The sequence below is a fragment of the Meles meles genome, chromosome 10 (genome assembly GCF_922984935.1).
Source record: "Meles meles chromosome 10, mMelMel3.1 paternal haplotype, whole genome shotgun sequence".
Classification (NCBI taxonomy): Eukaryota; Metazoa; Chordata; class Mammalia; order Carnivora; family Mustelidae; genus Meles; species Meles meles.
The window spans coordinates 96,766,891-96,781,174 of record NC_060075.1 but is presented as its reverse complement, the minus strand read 5'-3'; the positions used below and the strand labels follow the sequence as shown (position 1 = coordinate 96,781,174).

The window sequence follows — 14,284 nt, the reverse complement described above, 5'->3', positions numbered from 1 at the left end:
GCCCCAGAGGCTGAGTGGAATGTGGGAGTCCGCGCCCTTGCGGGTCTTCGTGGCGGGGGCGCAGAGCATGGATGGGAATGCCCGCGGTCAGTCGTGCTTGTACGGCTGAGATCTGGGCCCCCGCGGGACATGTCAGCTGGACCAGGGATCAGGGGTTGCTTTGCTGGGGAGGCGGCGTGTGAGTGGAGGTCTAGGATTAATAGGAGCTAACCAGGTGAGGCTGGCCTAAGTGGGTGGGGAGTGTTTCAGACCTGTAGAGTATGTGCAAAGGTCCTGGAGCAGGAGGGGTGGAATGTGTTGGGGGGGACTGGAAGGAAGGCTGTGGGGCAGGGGTGGAGAGAGGGAGGTGTCCACCATTTGCCCACAGCAGTGGGGTATGGGGGCACGGCACCAGGATTGGCTCCTGTCCACCTGTACGACTGGTGCCTACGCCGGCCCGTCGCATGGGGGCAGGCCCCTCCCTGCCGCCATGAGGACAATGCCCATGCTGTGAGTCTCATTAGGCAGGTCTAGTCCATCCTGGTTTGCCAGAGAAATGCGGAAATCGCAGATGCTAATGATGTATTTGCTCCTCGCCGGCCTTGCTCTGCCCCCCACACCCCTGCAGAGGGCTTGTTGCACCTAGCAGCCCATTTCATGGATGAGGAGCCCGAGGAGCCTGCCCACAGTCACAGAGCGGGTCCTGCGGTCACAGCTGCCCAGAAGGGTGTGCTGTGGCTCCACCCGCTGTGTGATGGGGGCTTGCTGTCAGCGTCCTCCCTCCGTCTTCCTGCTCGGGGCTCTCGTGTCCTCGCTGCCCTCCCACCCCTGCCCCCAGAGCCTGGTCCTTCTGTATGCCTGCCAGGTGGTCCTCCGTGCTCTGCCCACCATGAGGCATGGGCACAGACATTTGCCCAACGTCCCTTTTCCTGGAAGCCTGTGCGAGCGATCAGGGGTGGCTCCGACACCATGCTGGGAGAGCCACGCATCGTGTGTTTTAGCCCAGATTGTGGTCCCTTTAGTTGGGAATGTGGTGCCCTGATCCCTGCGCCCTGTGGGCTCTTTCCTGAAGCTCAGGCCTTCGGAACATTCGTCTTGTGCCTCGCGGCCTAACTTTGGGCGTCCCCGAGCTGCAGACCCGGGGGTGCCCATGGAGTGGGGGATGGGGTGACGGGTTCCCTGCCATCCCGCTCATCAAGTCCCCTACAAGATCAGTGATCAGTCCCACAGTAGGCGGGGCTCTGGGTCCCGGTTGCAGCCCCAGCCTTCCTTCCAGGGGCCTGTCCTCTTAGAAGGGGGCCCGGTTATGAGACGCGAAGCCGTGGTTTCCCGGAGATGTGTGTGCAGCGTCCCCAGGGGTTCTGGAGTTACCCACTGCGTATGAGAACGGTGCTCTGAGGACGGGGTCCTGTAGGGTGGGGTTCTGGAGGATGGGCCCTGCATGCCAGCCCTTCCTGGTCCCTTACCCCCAGGTGAGGTGGAGGATGGGGCTCCTGTGCTCGAAAGACAAGGAGTGTGGCTGAGGCTGGGCCGGGTGAAGGACCTGGTCACGATCACGGGGCGCACAGTGGCAGAGCCTGCGTCATCCGAGGAGCCTCGTCCCTTGACAAAGCCTGGACCAGCTCCTCCCAAGAACAGGCACTGGACCTGCTTTCCGCCCTGACGGTTGGGAGCCCCAGGCTCAGCAGGCCTCCCTTCATGAGACAGTTGTGTCCGCATGCAGATCTCCCTGCCGGTCCCGTCCTCTCCTGTTCCCTCCGGAAATATGGGCGTGGACCCAAGTCAACCACTTGGGTGATGGGGGCGTTGGAAAGGTATCGGTTCTCTACTCACACACTCACGTGTGCCCCTCTGGTCCCGGTCTCCTCCTGAAATATGGGCGTGGGCCGATGTCCCACAGCTGCAAAATTGGTCTTACTGGGCTTGTTTCTTACATAAAATCACACCATTAGCCAAGGAAATGCGAATCGGTAATTGCAAAAGTATATTGAGCAAGAGAGCCCCCCTGGGCTGATGGGACGAGTCCTTACAGGGTGGAATGCCCACTTTGCTGCTTGCCAGTGCGTTCTGGACCCTGGAGGCTTCCCCCCATGGCCAGGGAGGCCGGTGACGTCACAGAGCCCAGGAACACTTTGGGGGCCAGTGGAGGAGCTCCTTTTCGGAGACACGGCGGGGGGAGGGGCAGTGTAAGCTTTGCGGTCGGCCTGGTGCAGGTGTAACCTTGGCCCCAGATTCCACGCCTTTGGGTTTCTAGGGCCTTTTGGAGTTGCAGGCTGTGATAAGCGCGTGCCAAAGCGGCTGGGGGTGAAGGAGGCGGGGCTGGGCTGAGGCAGGTGGGGACCAGACGCGTGTACAGGAGCACCTGTTGTCACTGCACACGTGGTGAGGTCCCTGAAGAGTGGTGTGTCCTTGGAAGGCTTCCCAGGGAGGCGCGCAGGCCGCTGTCTTCTTACAGAAGCCCCACGAGAAACATGCAGCTCGGGAGGCCTGGGGCCTCCCGGATAAGGCTAGGGTGTAGGGTTCTGGGGAGGGAGGGAGACTTTTAGTAAGCTGGTTTCCGGGTCATTCCTAAGCCACAAACTGCGCTGTGGCGTGTGAAGGGGAGCCTGGTTTGTGAACCCCGAGAGCAGGTGCAGTCTTTGCCTCTGAGTGAAGGTGCACAGAGAGGGTAGCCTTGTGTCCCCTCTGACCAGCGCCGTGTGTGGCAAAGTCGTGCCCCATCCAGTCACCCTGCAGGCCGCGGGGGCTGCGGGATGGACAGTCCTGAGCTGGGTGTCAGAAGTGACTACCGCATGTCTTCCTGAATGCCCCGTTCCCGGGCTGTGGGGTGAGGACAGTCCCGTCTGCTTTCCTCAGGTTCCCTCCAGGAGCCAGGTGATCTCAGCCAGCCCTCTCAGGACACGGTGCTGGAGGAACGGTGAACCACGGTCCGGGGCTGGCTTTGCCTCTGTCCCCGGAAACCCTCCTGTCACTCCGCCCCTGCGTGCACCTGTTGTGGCCAAGACCACCCCCTTGCTGTCCCCAAGGTGCAGAATGATGCCATTTCAGGGTTCGGGTACCGGCTGTGCTGTGCCCAAGACACATTCCCTGCAGGTGACACCCCTCACCACAGAGACCCTCAGCCCCTCCATGCTGGGCTGCGGCTGTCACTGAGAGGTGTGGATGGCCTCACCGCCAGGCTGGGGGTGTAGACGGTGAGTGGCCTGTCATCCACCTGGGTGATGGGGGCGTTGGAAAGGTATTTGCGTTCTATGCACACACTCACATGTGTGGACCGTGTCTGCTGGTTCTCGTCTGTGCACTTCTGTTCAGTCTAACTCGGCCTAGGGCACAGCGGAGTGACGGCAGATAGGCGGGAGACGTGATGGGAGGCAGGCCCTGCCTTCCCATCTCGCTGTGTGTGTGTGTGTGTGTGTGTGCCCGCACATGGGTGTGTGTGGGTGTGTTCAGCCATCTACCTTTCATGCACGTGTCTGTGCGTTTGTGTCCTATCATCTATCTGCCATCCGTCTGTTGCCAAGGGATGTGGGTGGGGATTCTTGGGGGGCTGGCTGGGACAGCCAGCAGGCCTCAGGGCTGCTTTGGGGAGTGTGGGTCCAGCCTCCCTGACCTCCTGGGGGGCCACTGTCCTATGCCGCTCAGGGTCCAGGCACCGAGGGAGCGGGCTCTGTCAGCCCCCAGACTCATCTGTAAGGGGACATGTGAGAGAGGCACGCATCTGCCAGGGACAGCCAGGGGACAAGTTCTCTAAGCATCCTGTGCACAGAGGAGGGCACCCTCTGGGTCCCGTCTCTGCCTGGGGTCCCGGATCACGGTCTTTGGTTTGCCATTGGCTTAGGCACGGCTTTGTGTGACTTCTGGGGTGCGCCATCTCCCCATTCCCGAAGGGGCCTCTTCCTTGGTGTCTTCCTTTCGCTCTGGAGCCAGGCTGAGCCAGGTGTCCGAGCCTGTGAAGGGCTCCCCAGGTCTGGGGCCGACGGGGAGCAGGAGGGAGGTCTGTGAGATCTGGGCGTCCTGCCACGCATGTTCCCAGTATCATCCCCCTTCTGGCGGGCGCCCCGGCTGGTCCGCAGAGCGGGGCTGGGACTCGAAACAGGCCCGAGAGAGGAGCTGCTGCATCGTGGGAAGGGCTCTCCCGCCTCTGCCGTCTTGGGCAAAGCCTTGCCCACCTCTTGAGCCTTGGTCTCCCACTTCTGGAATGGGGAGGGGATTCTTACTCCCGTGGTTGCCAGGTGTGTCTCCTGAAATGCTGTTTGCACAGCCGGCATGTTGCATTGACACGCGTGCACACGGAAGGGTCGTGGAAGTTGTAAGCGCAGCACGAGCTGAGGGTTGCCCCTGGTGAAGGCTTCTTAAACCGTAGACATACCATTTTATTTTTCCAAGTAAATACTAGCAGCTAAGTTAATGGTAACAGTGACCTGGGTTGAGTGCCACTTGTATACAGATGGGGACCGGCACACACCTCTGCCGAGGGCCCGCTTGCCTGGGGCTGCAGGTGGGTCTGTCCCCATGAATCCCGTCCCACTGGGGGTTCAGGGAGCGTATGGCTGGGAGTCCGCAGTCCCCGGCCTGAGATGCCCCGATGTGCCAGAGACCCTCCCTGGCCTTAAGATGAGCCTGTGATCACCTTGACTTCCCACCTATGACTCAACTAGGACAGGCTATGTCCTTCATTCTCGGCAGACTGCAGGCTGCGGGCTGGGGACAGGGCACCAAGAATGACCCGTATTTTGTCGTTTGCAGGCTCCGGGGGCTTCTGCACCATCCGCTGCTCTCTGCCGTGCAAGACCACCCAGGTGAGTGGCCAGCACCGTACGTAGCTCGTTCGCGTGTGCCCGCCCGGGGTCAGACCTGACAGGGAAACCCTGAGCTTGGCGTTATTTTATTCTGTGGTCATCCTACTTCTGGTTTTGTTTTGTTTTTTACTTTAGGAAGATGTTCAAAGGTGTTACGTATCAAGTTTTTCTTTATCGACTTTCTTTCTCGGGACACAGCCTCCCAGCCCTAAAGCCCAGATTGCGGGAAAGCGATTCTTTCCAGACACGGCCATGGCTTAGTTGTGCTCATGCCCGCTGGGGGCGTTCCCGGGCCAAACCCAGCATGTGCACGGAACTCTGTTGGCCTGCGCCCCGGCAGGTGCTTGCTGGGATGGCCACAGCCCACGCTCCACGTGGGGCGGTCCCTCAGGAGCTGCGGTTGGTGGAAAATCTGCATTATGAGTTTTCAGATCAGTGTTTGAAACACCTGGTTCATTTTTTGAAAGTAATCAGAACTCTCTCGCACCCCTCTGTAGTGCGTCAGGTCGAGAGAACAAAAATCTCAATCGTCTGCCTCCTGATTTGAATAAATCAGCTTTGAAAATCAAGTTTATGACTGGGGTCTGGTGATATTCCTTGTTTTAGGTCTGATAATGACCTTGTAGGTATTTCTAAAAAGTGTCTATCTTCTAGAAAGAAATGCTAACGTATTTATACATGAAGTTGTGGAGCATCTGGGATTTCTTTAAAGCAGAAAGCTGGCAGAGGCAGGGGCGTGGGGGGGCACGTGGGGTCATTTGGAAGTCGGATGATGGGTACGTAGTGGTTTGTGAAGTGGTTTTGTATATTTCTGAATTTTTCCAACGTCAGGAGAGAAACACAGAGGAAAGAGGTGGTAATAGGCAACAGCCGCAAACCCCCAGAGCTCGTGGGCTCTGTCTGGGCCCAAACCAGTGTCCTATGCGTGTCCTGTGTCTCCCCGTGGTTTTGCCATGGGGCATCACCCCATTGGAGTTGACCTGGCATCTCGTCCCCAGCCATCCTCAGCCCTGGGGGCCTGTCCTCCTGGAGGAGGAGGAGAGGAGGAAATTGGGGGGTGGGAGAGGAGAGACGGCTCTCGACCATGGTCCCCACAGCACCGTCCTGTGATGCAGGTGCAGCCGGGCGCTGTGGGCCGGAGGCCCCATCCTGGCCTCACCGGGCCCTCCGCTCTGTAGGATGGGAGGACTTGGCGGTCCTGCGCTCCACCCTCCTGCTTCTGCACCCCTGCCTTCCCACCTGCTGTCCCCCCGCCCCCGGCCCCGCCCCCAGCACCCGGGCATCCTCAGCAGAGAGCCTGCACACAGCCATGCTTGCACGGAAGAGGACACACGGGCTCCTGTGTGAGCTGTGTGTGCAGAGGCTGACCCGTCCACTGCTCTGGGGACCGGCCCCACTCCTGGCCCTGCTCCTGACCCCACTCCTGGCCCTGCTCCTAGGCCCTCGGGGCTGAGCCACACCATGGAGGACGGACGTGAGCTGGACCTCACCTACATCACCGAGCGCATCATCGCCGTGTCCTTCCCCGCCAGCTGCTCCGAGGAGTCCTACCTGCACAGCCTGCAGGAAGTGACGCGGATGCTGAGGTCCAAGCATGGGGACAACTACCTGGTGAGTGGGGGAGGGCACTGAGCAGGAGGACAGGGGGCCAGGGAGCGCGGGGACAGTCAGGGGACACAGAGCACCGTACTTGGGGAGACACTGAGTTACCAGAAATATGAAGAGGTCACTGAGGGTCTTGGGGTGTCTGATAAGCCCATAGGGGGACGTCCTACGCCTCCCCGCATCTGGTCCTCCGGGTGCCCGGTTTCACGGAGGTGCTCTGGGACTCCCTCCCGCCGGGCCTCTTGCCTGCCGTGCCACCTGCTGCGCCTGCCCGTGGCCGCTGCCCCGGGTGCCTGAGGGTGGGCAGCCCCCTGCTGTGGCCAGCATTCAGCATCAGACAGACCCGTCAGCCCTAGTGGTGTCAAAGCATCCAGCATCCCTGCGGTCAAACCCAGCCTTTCCCTCCTGCTGGCCTGAACCCGGAGAACAGAGGGTGGGGTCCTGGAAGCCGCTGTGCCCTGGGGACCTATGTGACCTGGTAAGAGAGAGCCCTCCAAGAAGTGTGGGCCAGAGTCCCGTATGTCCCCTGGCTGCCCAGTGCACTCCCGCGGTGGCGGCCCCTGTGCAAGGGCCCCGGGTTGTCCCGGTGTGACCATGCACTGATTGACTGTCCCCACCTTGTCTGCATCTGCCCCCACACGGCCTCATTATCTGGTGAAGCTGCTGACCTTTGCCCTGCCCGATAAGGCCGTGGTTGTCACTCTCTGGTATGACCACGTGGCTGTCTGCGAGAGTGGCCCAGAGGCAGAGCGGAGCCAAGGGGGCCACGGCTCCGTCCCAGCAGCCGGTGCTGGTCTGGAGCAGTCAGTGTGGTCTGAATGATCAGTGCTGGCCGAGGAGGTCAGTGTCAGCCCCGAGCGGTCAGTCCTGGCCCCCAAGTGGTCAGTCTGGCCCTGAGAGGTCAGTGCTGGCCTAAGCGGGCAGTGCCGGCCCTGAGAGGGCAGTGTGGTCCGAGCGGTCAGTGCCGGCCCGAAAAGGTCAGGGTGGCCCAAGTGGTTAGTGCTAGCCCAGAGAGGTCATTGTGGCCCGAGTGGTCAGTGCTGGTCCCAAATGGTCAGTCTGGCCCCAAGCGGTCATGCCGGCCCGAGCAGCACTCTCCTGGTCCCCGAGAGCCTGCCACTTCCCTGCATGCCAGTCCTCAGCATGACCTAATGCCAGCCAGGGAAAGCGTGTTGCAGCCCAGAATCCAGACGTCTGCCTGGGGCCTGGCATCTTTGGGACGGCTGCCCTTCTGCCCCAGGCCATCTGCTCTGCAGGCCCACCCTCCTTCCTCTGGCCCAGGGGTCAGCATGCTCCTGGTCCCTGCATCTGTCCTCCCTCCCGCTCCGTTCACGGGCCCAAATGGCAGGGACCTGGTCCTTAAATGGGACCGGGCCTATGGCCCATGGGTCTGGGCAGCAGCTTGGTCCAATTAGAAGAGCTATGGACCCAGGCTAGGGCAGAGCCGTGTGCCCCAAGCAGACCTGGACAGGCCCTAGAGCTCTACTGTCTCTGCGGTAAGGGGACCTGATCTCCTCTCCCAGGCCCCTGGCTGCTGCAGTGTGCATGCTGGGGCCCCCACCAGCTCTGGTCCTCACTGCTCTGTCCCCCCCCAGCAAGCCCAGCTTCCTGCCCGTCCCCTGCCACAATTCCGCCCACCGTCTCTATGTATTCTGTTTGGGTTTCATTCCATGACAATAACATTTCCACATTTCCATGTGAGTTTCAAACTTTCAGACTCCTTAGTGCCTTGAAGGCAGATGGCCCGGGAAGTGTGAACACTGTTTCCTCTTTGACCTCCAAGGTCGTGAACTTGTCTGATGGCTTTTTCTTTGCCCTTCACAGGTGTTAAACCTTTCCGAAAAGAGATATGACCTTACGAAGCTCAACCCAAAGGTACGACCTTAGCCCTTTACTTTCTGGGTTTTGTCGAACATCCCTGAGGCGTATCTGCTTGTGCAAAACAGTTCAAGTCTCTGTGACACCTGATGTCCTAAGGGGTTTCGGGAACTCTTATCTGTGGGTTGTTGTTTTTGAGTTGTTTTTTTTTTTGTTTGTTTGTTTTTTCCCCTAAGCAATCTCTGCCCCGTCATGGGGCTTGAACTCACCACCCTGAGATCAAGAGTCACATGTTCTACCGACTAAGCCAGCGAGGTGTCCCTGTTAATTTCTTTCATTTGAAATAATTAGATTTACGGGACGTTGCAAAAATGTACAGAGAGACCCCACACAGCCCCAGTCTTCTGCAGTGGGAGCACCACACGTTAGCTCACAGTAACGTGTTCATGATGGAAGCCGAGGTTGGCGGATTCCACCGGACATTTCCTCTGCTGGGGTCTCCCTCCTGCCACCCGTCACGCTCTCCCCTCTGTGCGTTCATCTTTCTCGTAAAGATTGAGGGAGGGCTTTAAGCTTGTGCATGCGTGTGAGCCACGCTGCGTATGTGTGTGCGTGCCGTATGTCGGAACGTCCGGCCGCTGGAGTGGGAGTGTGGTGCGTTGGCGAATTGCCTGTTTTAATGCCAGTTAATAAAGCAGGCCCTAGAGGTCCCGTGTGATAGCATCTCAGCTCTGCTCAACGACACAGAAAAAAATCTAAGGATTCCTCAGTGTTAAAGCTGTTACCCTATGTGGTAGAAGGGATATGCACTATTTTCTAGCTCCCTGGAATTTTTCGGTAGTTTTCCCATCATTTTGCACCGTTTCTATAACTTTCATAGAAGCGAGCTCCGCCTCCCCTTAAAAAAACAAAGGTAGAATAGGATGCATTTTGCATCGCTAGGCAGGCTTCTGGGCGGGGGTGCTGGAGGGTGTCAGGTGGCTCGGGTGGGGGGCTGTTCCCATGCACAGATACTGTATTCTGTGTCACATAGTGAAGACCGTCTCTGTTCTTGCTCTGAGCTATAACCCGGGCTCAGGGTGCTTCCCTCGTGGGCGCGCTCCTATCCGGAGAGGAGCGTGTTTCCCTTGAGCACGCGGACTGGGCTGCTCTTGGGACACCTCCTGCGCGGTGCATGGGGAACGGCCTCCTGCATTTTCCCAAGCTCTGAGTTTAGCCTGCACTGAGTAATTTTGGCACCAGCTCTGACCAAGAACTCCTGTTTCAGATCTGGTTGGGCCTCTGCCTGCCCCATGAGCTGTGCCCCATTACCAACACTGAAAGCCCTTTCTCGAGTTGCCGTCCCAGCCACAGGACAGCAGATAAGACAGGCACGGACGTCTCACGGGGCAACATAATACCCCCCCACATTCCCTTCCAGGGAAGGCGCCTGGCCACAGCTCCCAGGCGGCCTTAGGGAGGGAACACGCGGCAGCATTGCTTACCGGCACGTGAAGGGTCTTTGTAGAGACAGAGCCCGTCTCTCATTGCAGATCCTGGATGTGGGCTGGCCGGAGCTGCACGCGCCGCCCCTGGATCAGGTGTGCACCATCTGCAAGGCGCAGGAGACCTGGCTGAACAGCGACCCCCAGCACGTAGTCGTCATCCACTGTAGGGTGAGTGCCGCTCGGTGCCAGGCTGGGGGACGGGGCCGCTGGGTCCCGTGGGGACCACCTTCCACGCGTACATGCGGATCTGCCGGTGGTGGTGGTCACGCTCGCACACCCACCCTTAGGAGGGAAAGAGTCCTCGCTCATCCGGAGCTGGGCTCCAGAGTGTGCAGGCCTGGGGGCACCGAATGCATACCTGCACATTTTTAAATGAACGGAAGGCATCGACGGTGGTCAAACATTTTACCTGGTTGCGATTTGGTTTTTCCGGAAAGCCCTTTGGAGAAGGAGCGGGGCGCTGTTAGGACGCTGTCTGACTCCCGCTTATACTTGGTCCACCTGAGCCTAGGGGAAGGATGCTGTTAGCTGAGAACACGTGGTCCTACCCAGCCGGCTGCTTGAGGGGGACGGGACTTGGTTGCCCCCTGGCAGCGTGGCTGGAGCTGGCCGCACCTGACCTCTGACCTCCTGGGAGTTCTCCTCTTCCTCCTCTGGTTTCTTGCTGCCGTCCTGTGCTTCCCCGTCCTCGGGTCTGATGCGTGGAGAACGAGGCTGGACGGAATGCCAGTGTCCTGAGTGGGGAAGCCCGGGGGCTGGATGCTCCGTGAGGATGGTGGTTTCCACAGACCCGCCGTGTGCTGGTGCAGCATGTGGGGGGCACCTTGGGAAAGGACAGTGTTCCCAGAAGGAAGGGCCCCTCCTCACTTTGTACATTACACACCAAGTCCCAGGGACTCTCTCCACTTCTCCAATGTGTTCCTGTTTCCTTCCTGAAATGTCTTTTTCAGATCTTCTCACATTCAAAAGCTGCCTGAAAACCCATTGCCTTGGATTTAGTGTAGTTGGACAGACCTTTCCCCTCGAACTCAGCTGGGCTGCCTGAGCCACTGTCCCCCAGGGGTTCTGAGAGCTGCTTGCGTGAGGGCTGCAGGATGGCGGCAGGCCTCGGTTGCGGTGTGTGGCGGGCCCCTCCACTCCCAGCAGAGCCTGGCAGGTGCACATGAACGGGCGTGGCATTGCTTTCTCTCCTCACCCTGCTTCTGCTCACACCCGACTTGCTTACTTTCTCCAGCAAACAGCCAGGTACCCCATTCGTTTGCTTATGAAATTACATTCACTGGAGCCTTTCAGGGTGGCATTATACTAAGGACCTTCTCTCTGGATTTCTGTTTTGGTGCAAACTTTGAAAGAAGATAGGCTTTTTCTTTGTTTCTTAAACCAATTCTTGTCAGTTAAAACCAACTGCTTTCCATCAGGCCTGGCCTGGTGCTTCTGGGGATGCTTCCCCTGGAGCTTGGTGCACAAGGCTTTCTGAGCGGCAGTCCCCAGTGGGGACCGGAGCAGTCCGGTGACCTGGCTCAGGTGAGAAATGCAGTCCTGCTCCCCCCGGCCGCCGCCACCTGGGCCCCCAGAAGGCTCTGCGGTGCTGGACTCAGGAGGCTCCCCTTAACTACTTGTCCCATTTTGGTCATCGACTTCACTTTTTAATGGCGTCGATTATAGTATCACTTACAGTGTCTGTGTCACAGGTGACAGACTCGCTGCAGAGAGATCTCCGAACCGCGTGTGGTCCTACCCAACGCTTGGCTCCCTAGACAAGCCTTTTTTTTTTTAAATTAAAGATTTTATTTATTGATTTGAGAGAGAGAGGGCGTGCATGTGCACAAGGAGGATGGGAGTGGCAGAGGAGGAAGCAGGCTCCCGCTGAGCAGGGAGCCTGATGCAGGACGCGATCCCAGGACCCCGGGATTATGACCTGAGCTGAAGGCAGACACTTACCGGACTGAGCCCCCCAGGCGCCCCGGGATAAGTCTTACTAGCGGGGTTTACTGGGAGCCCATCAGGAGTTCTTGGAAACCGCTTGCTCCCCTCTGGCTTCATTCTGGGGACATGCAAGCCCTTTCTGAGACGTTCTAGAAAACGTGCCATGAATCAGGAGTCCTCACTCAACATGGACTTCCAATGTCGGCATTAACAGAGTTCATCCAGTTCGTGGAGGGGTGAGATCGGGATCATTTGTGCAAACCCGTGAGCTCTGCAGAACGTGTGCTTCCTTCCGTGCGCGCCAGGAATGGGAGCAGAGCTGGGCCCCCGGCCGCAGGAGGGCAGACCCAGGCCCAGCACGGGGACAGCCCTGCCCTCTGCTCCGCACAGGATGGGTTTGTGTGGCTTTGCACCGGGCCCCCTTGCCTCCACCTGCCCATGGGCGACTGGCTGAGCAGACACAGCCTGTGGGTCTTCTGGAAGGTGTGGTCCCTTGTACTGCAGTGGTGCAGTCCACGGTCCTGACGTCCTGCTGGAGTTCAGCCTCTCAGGGTCACCACAGACACAGATACTGCCTGGGTGTGACAGTCTCGTAGTCCCACGCATGCCTGGCGTGGTTGGGGAGATGTTTCCTCATAGCGGACTAGTAGCCACGTGGGAAGGAACCGGCCATGTGTCCGCATGCCCCACATGCACTCCATGGACAGGCATGCACTCCAGGGGAGGTCACGGCCTGGATTTGCTCTGCTGGTTTTTTGTTTTTTTTGTTTTTTTAATTTATTTGACAGAGATCACAAGTAGGCAGAGAGGCAGGCAGAGAGAAAGGAGGAAGCAGGCTCCCCGCTGAGCAGAAAGCCCGATGTGGGACTCGATCCTAGGACCCTGGGATCATGACCTGAGCTGAAGGCAGAGGCTTTAACCCACTGAGCCACCCGGGCATCCCTGCTTTGCTGTTTCTTCTCCAGGACAGACGTGGGGACGCGCACGTCCATGGTCCTGCTGTTTTGCTTCATGTGCTCCTCTGTCTGGGGGCTGCCTAAATTCTCGTGAAAAACCCAGACCGCAAATATTTTGGGCTCTGGGGGTTGTAGGGCCTTGTAAGTGCTTGCCCGTGCCGTTGCCTGTGGATCTGGCCCTGAGGCGCCTGGACAGACAGGTGTGGCGTGTTCCCGTCACATGCACGGTCATGGTTGGGCTTTCCGGGTTTGCCGTGTGGCACAGAAGGGTATTTTGACTCTTGATTTTTCTTCAGTTGTTCTAAAACATGACACTGCATTGCTCATAGGTTGCAGGACATGGGGTGGGCAGAAGTGGCTTGTGCACTGTGGTTTGCCCACCGTCAGTCTGGGTCGTGGCAGAATGTTCCAGAAGGTGGCAGTCCATGGCCCTGGGTGCGGGTGGCCTGTCATGGCCGTGGTGCTTCCACACACCCTCTCCCATGGGTCCCGTGGTTTCCGTTGGCCTGCGGTTCTGGTGGCTTCCCTGTGCAGGCTGTACATGTCTGTGGTCACGGGCCGAGCCCCACATGTTGGTGCCGTGGGGACCCGTGGAACTGGGCAGGGCTAGGCTGGTGGTGGCAGGTGGCAGTTGTGATGCCCTCTGGGCCCTCTGCGCGGCGTGCACAGCTCTCAGACCCCTCAGCCTGTGAGGTGGGCATTAGGCCCTGTCACCTATAGTGAAGTCACGCTAAGTGCTTCCTCCCTGCACGTTCTTGTGGCCCTGGTGGGACCTGGTTAGCTGAGTGGCCGCCTCTCTGCAGACCTGCCCTCGAGGGGCCCACGGATGCCCCAGGTGTGCCTGCTGCCTGCCGGGCTCAGTGCTGCCGTCCCCCAGCACGGGGACCCGAGGAAGCTGGCCGTGGCTCCCCTAGCAACACGAGTACTTCGTCGTCCCGAGTGGACCGAGTGAGCCTTCTGCCGCTGCCGCAGGAGTCGAGAAAAACCGAGTCCCTTTTCTGTCTCCCGCAGGGTGGAAAAGGACGCATCGGCGTGGCCATCTCTTCCTACATGCACTTCACCAACGTGTCAGCCAGGTACGCAGGGCGTCTACGCTGCCGGGGGCATTGGGATGTCTGGGACAGGTTGGGGGCTCGGCCGGGAGCAGCCCCAGCTGTGGGGGCGCCCTGCGTCTGCCTCGCACTGGCGTCTTCCGTGGCGGCGTCGGAAGAGCAGTGAGCGTGCCGTCCTTCTCTAACACACCGCAGGGGTGGACGTGACCGTAGCAAAGGCAAGGCCTGTGCGGTCTCACCGCGTGCCGTGTGAAGCCGAGTGGCCTTGTGAGCCCTGGGTCTCCAGGAAGTTCTTTGCGGGTTGGGCTTTTCTCCCTCCAGCCCCCTGAGTGACCTGGGGGCCGCTGTCACGCTCAACACAGTACAGATGACAGACCCGAGGCTCGGCCGGCTCTCAGTCTCCCGGCCCGTGAGTGGGAAGCCTGGTCCCATCGGGCCCCCAGGAGCTGGAACAGCTGTAGGGAACTGGCCCGCAGGAGCCTGGGCTGGCAGGAGCAGTGAGGCCAGGGGAGGCTGCGGGCTCTGGGGTGGCACGGGGTCCCCTGGACGCAGGGTGCCCCCACAGGCCTGTGCCCCGAGCCCACATCTCACTCACACTGAACTCCGGTCCAGAAACACCTTCCTTTGTGGGTGCGCCTTCACCCCATCGTCTCAGTGGCCGC

The 14,284-nt window shown here is 59.4% G+C and overlaps 1 protein-coding gene across 10 annotated transcripts in view; it reads left to right on the top strand.

Moving 5' to 3' along the window:
- The window catches only part of TNS3 (tensin 3), a 200,427-nt gene that overhangs the window by 89,897 nt on the left and 96,246 nt on the right, over positions 1 to 14,284 (top strand). For all 10 annotated transcript variants that reach the window (XM_046020349.1, XM_046020350.1, XM_046020348.1 and 7 more), the window contains 5 exons: positions 4,726 to 4,778; positions 6,218 to 6,389; positions 8,208 to 8,258; positions 9,734 to 9,856; positions 13,582 to 13,646. In XM_046020349.1, the coding sequence (XP_045876305.1) occupies positions 4,726 to 4,778; positions 6,218 to 6,389; positions 8,208 to 8,258; positions 9,734 to 9,856; positions 13,582 to 13,646 (464 nt within the window). The remainder of the gene's footprint in view (positions 1 to 4,725; positions 4,779 to 6,217; positions 6,390 to 8,207; positions 8,259 to 9,733; positions 9,857 to 13,581; positions 13,647 to 14,284) is intronic.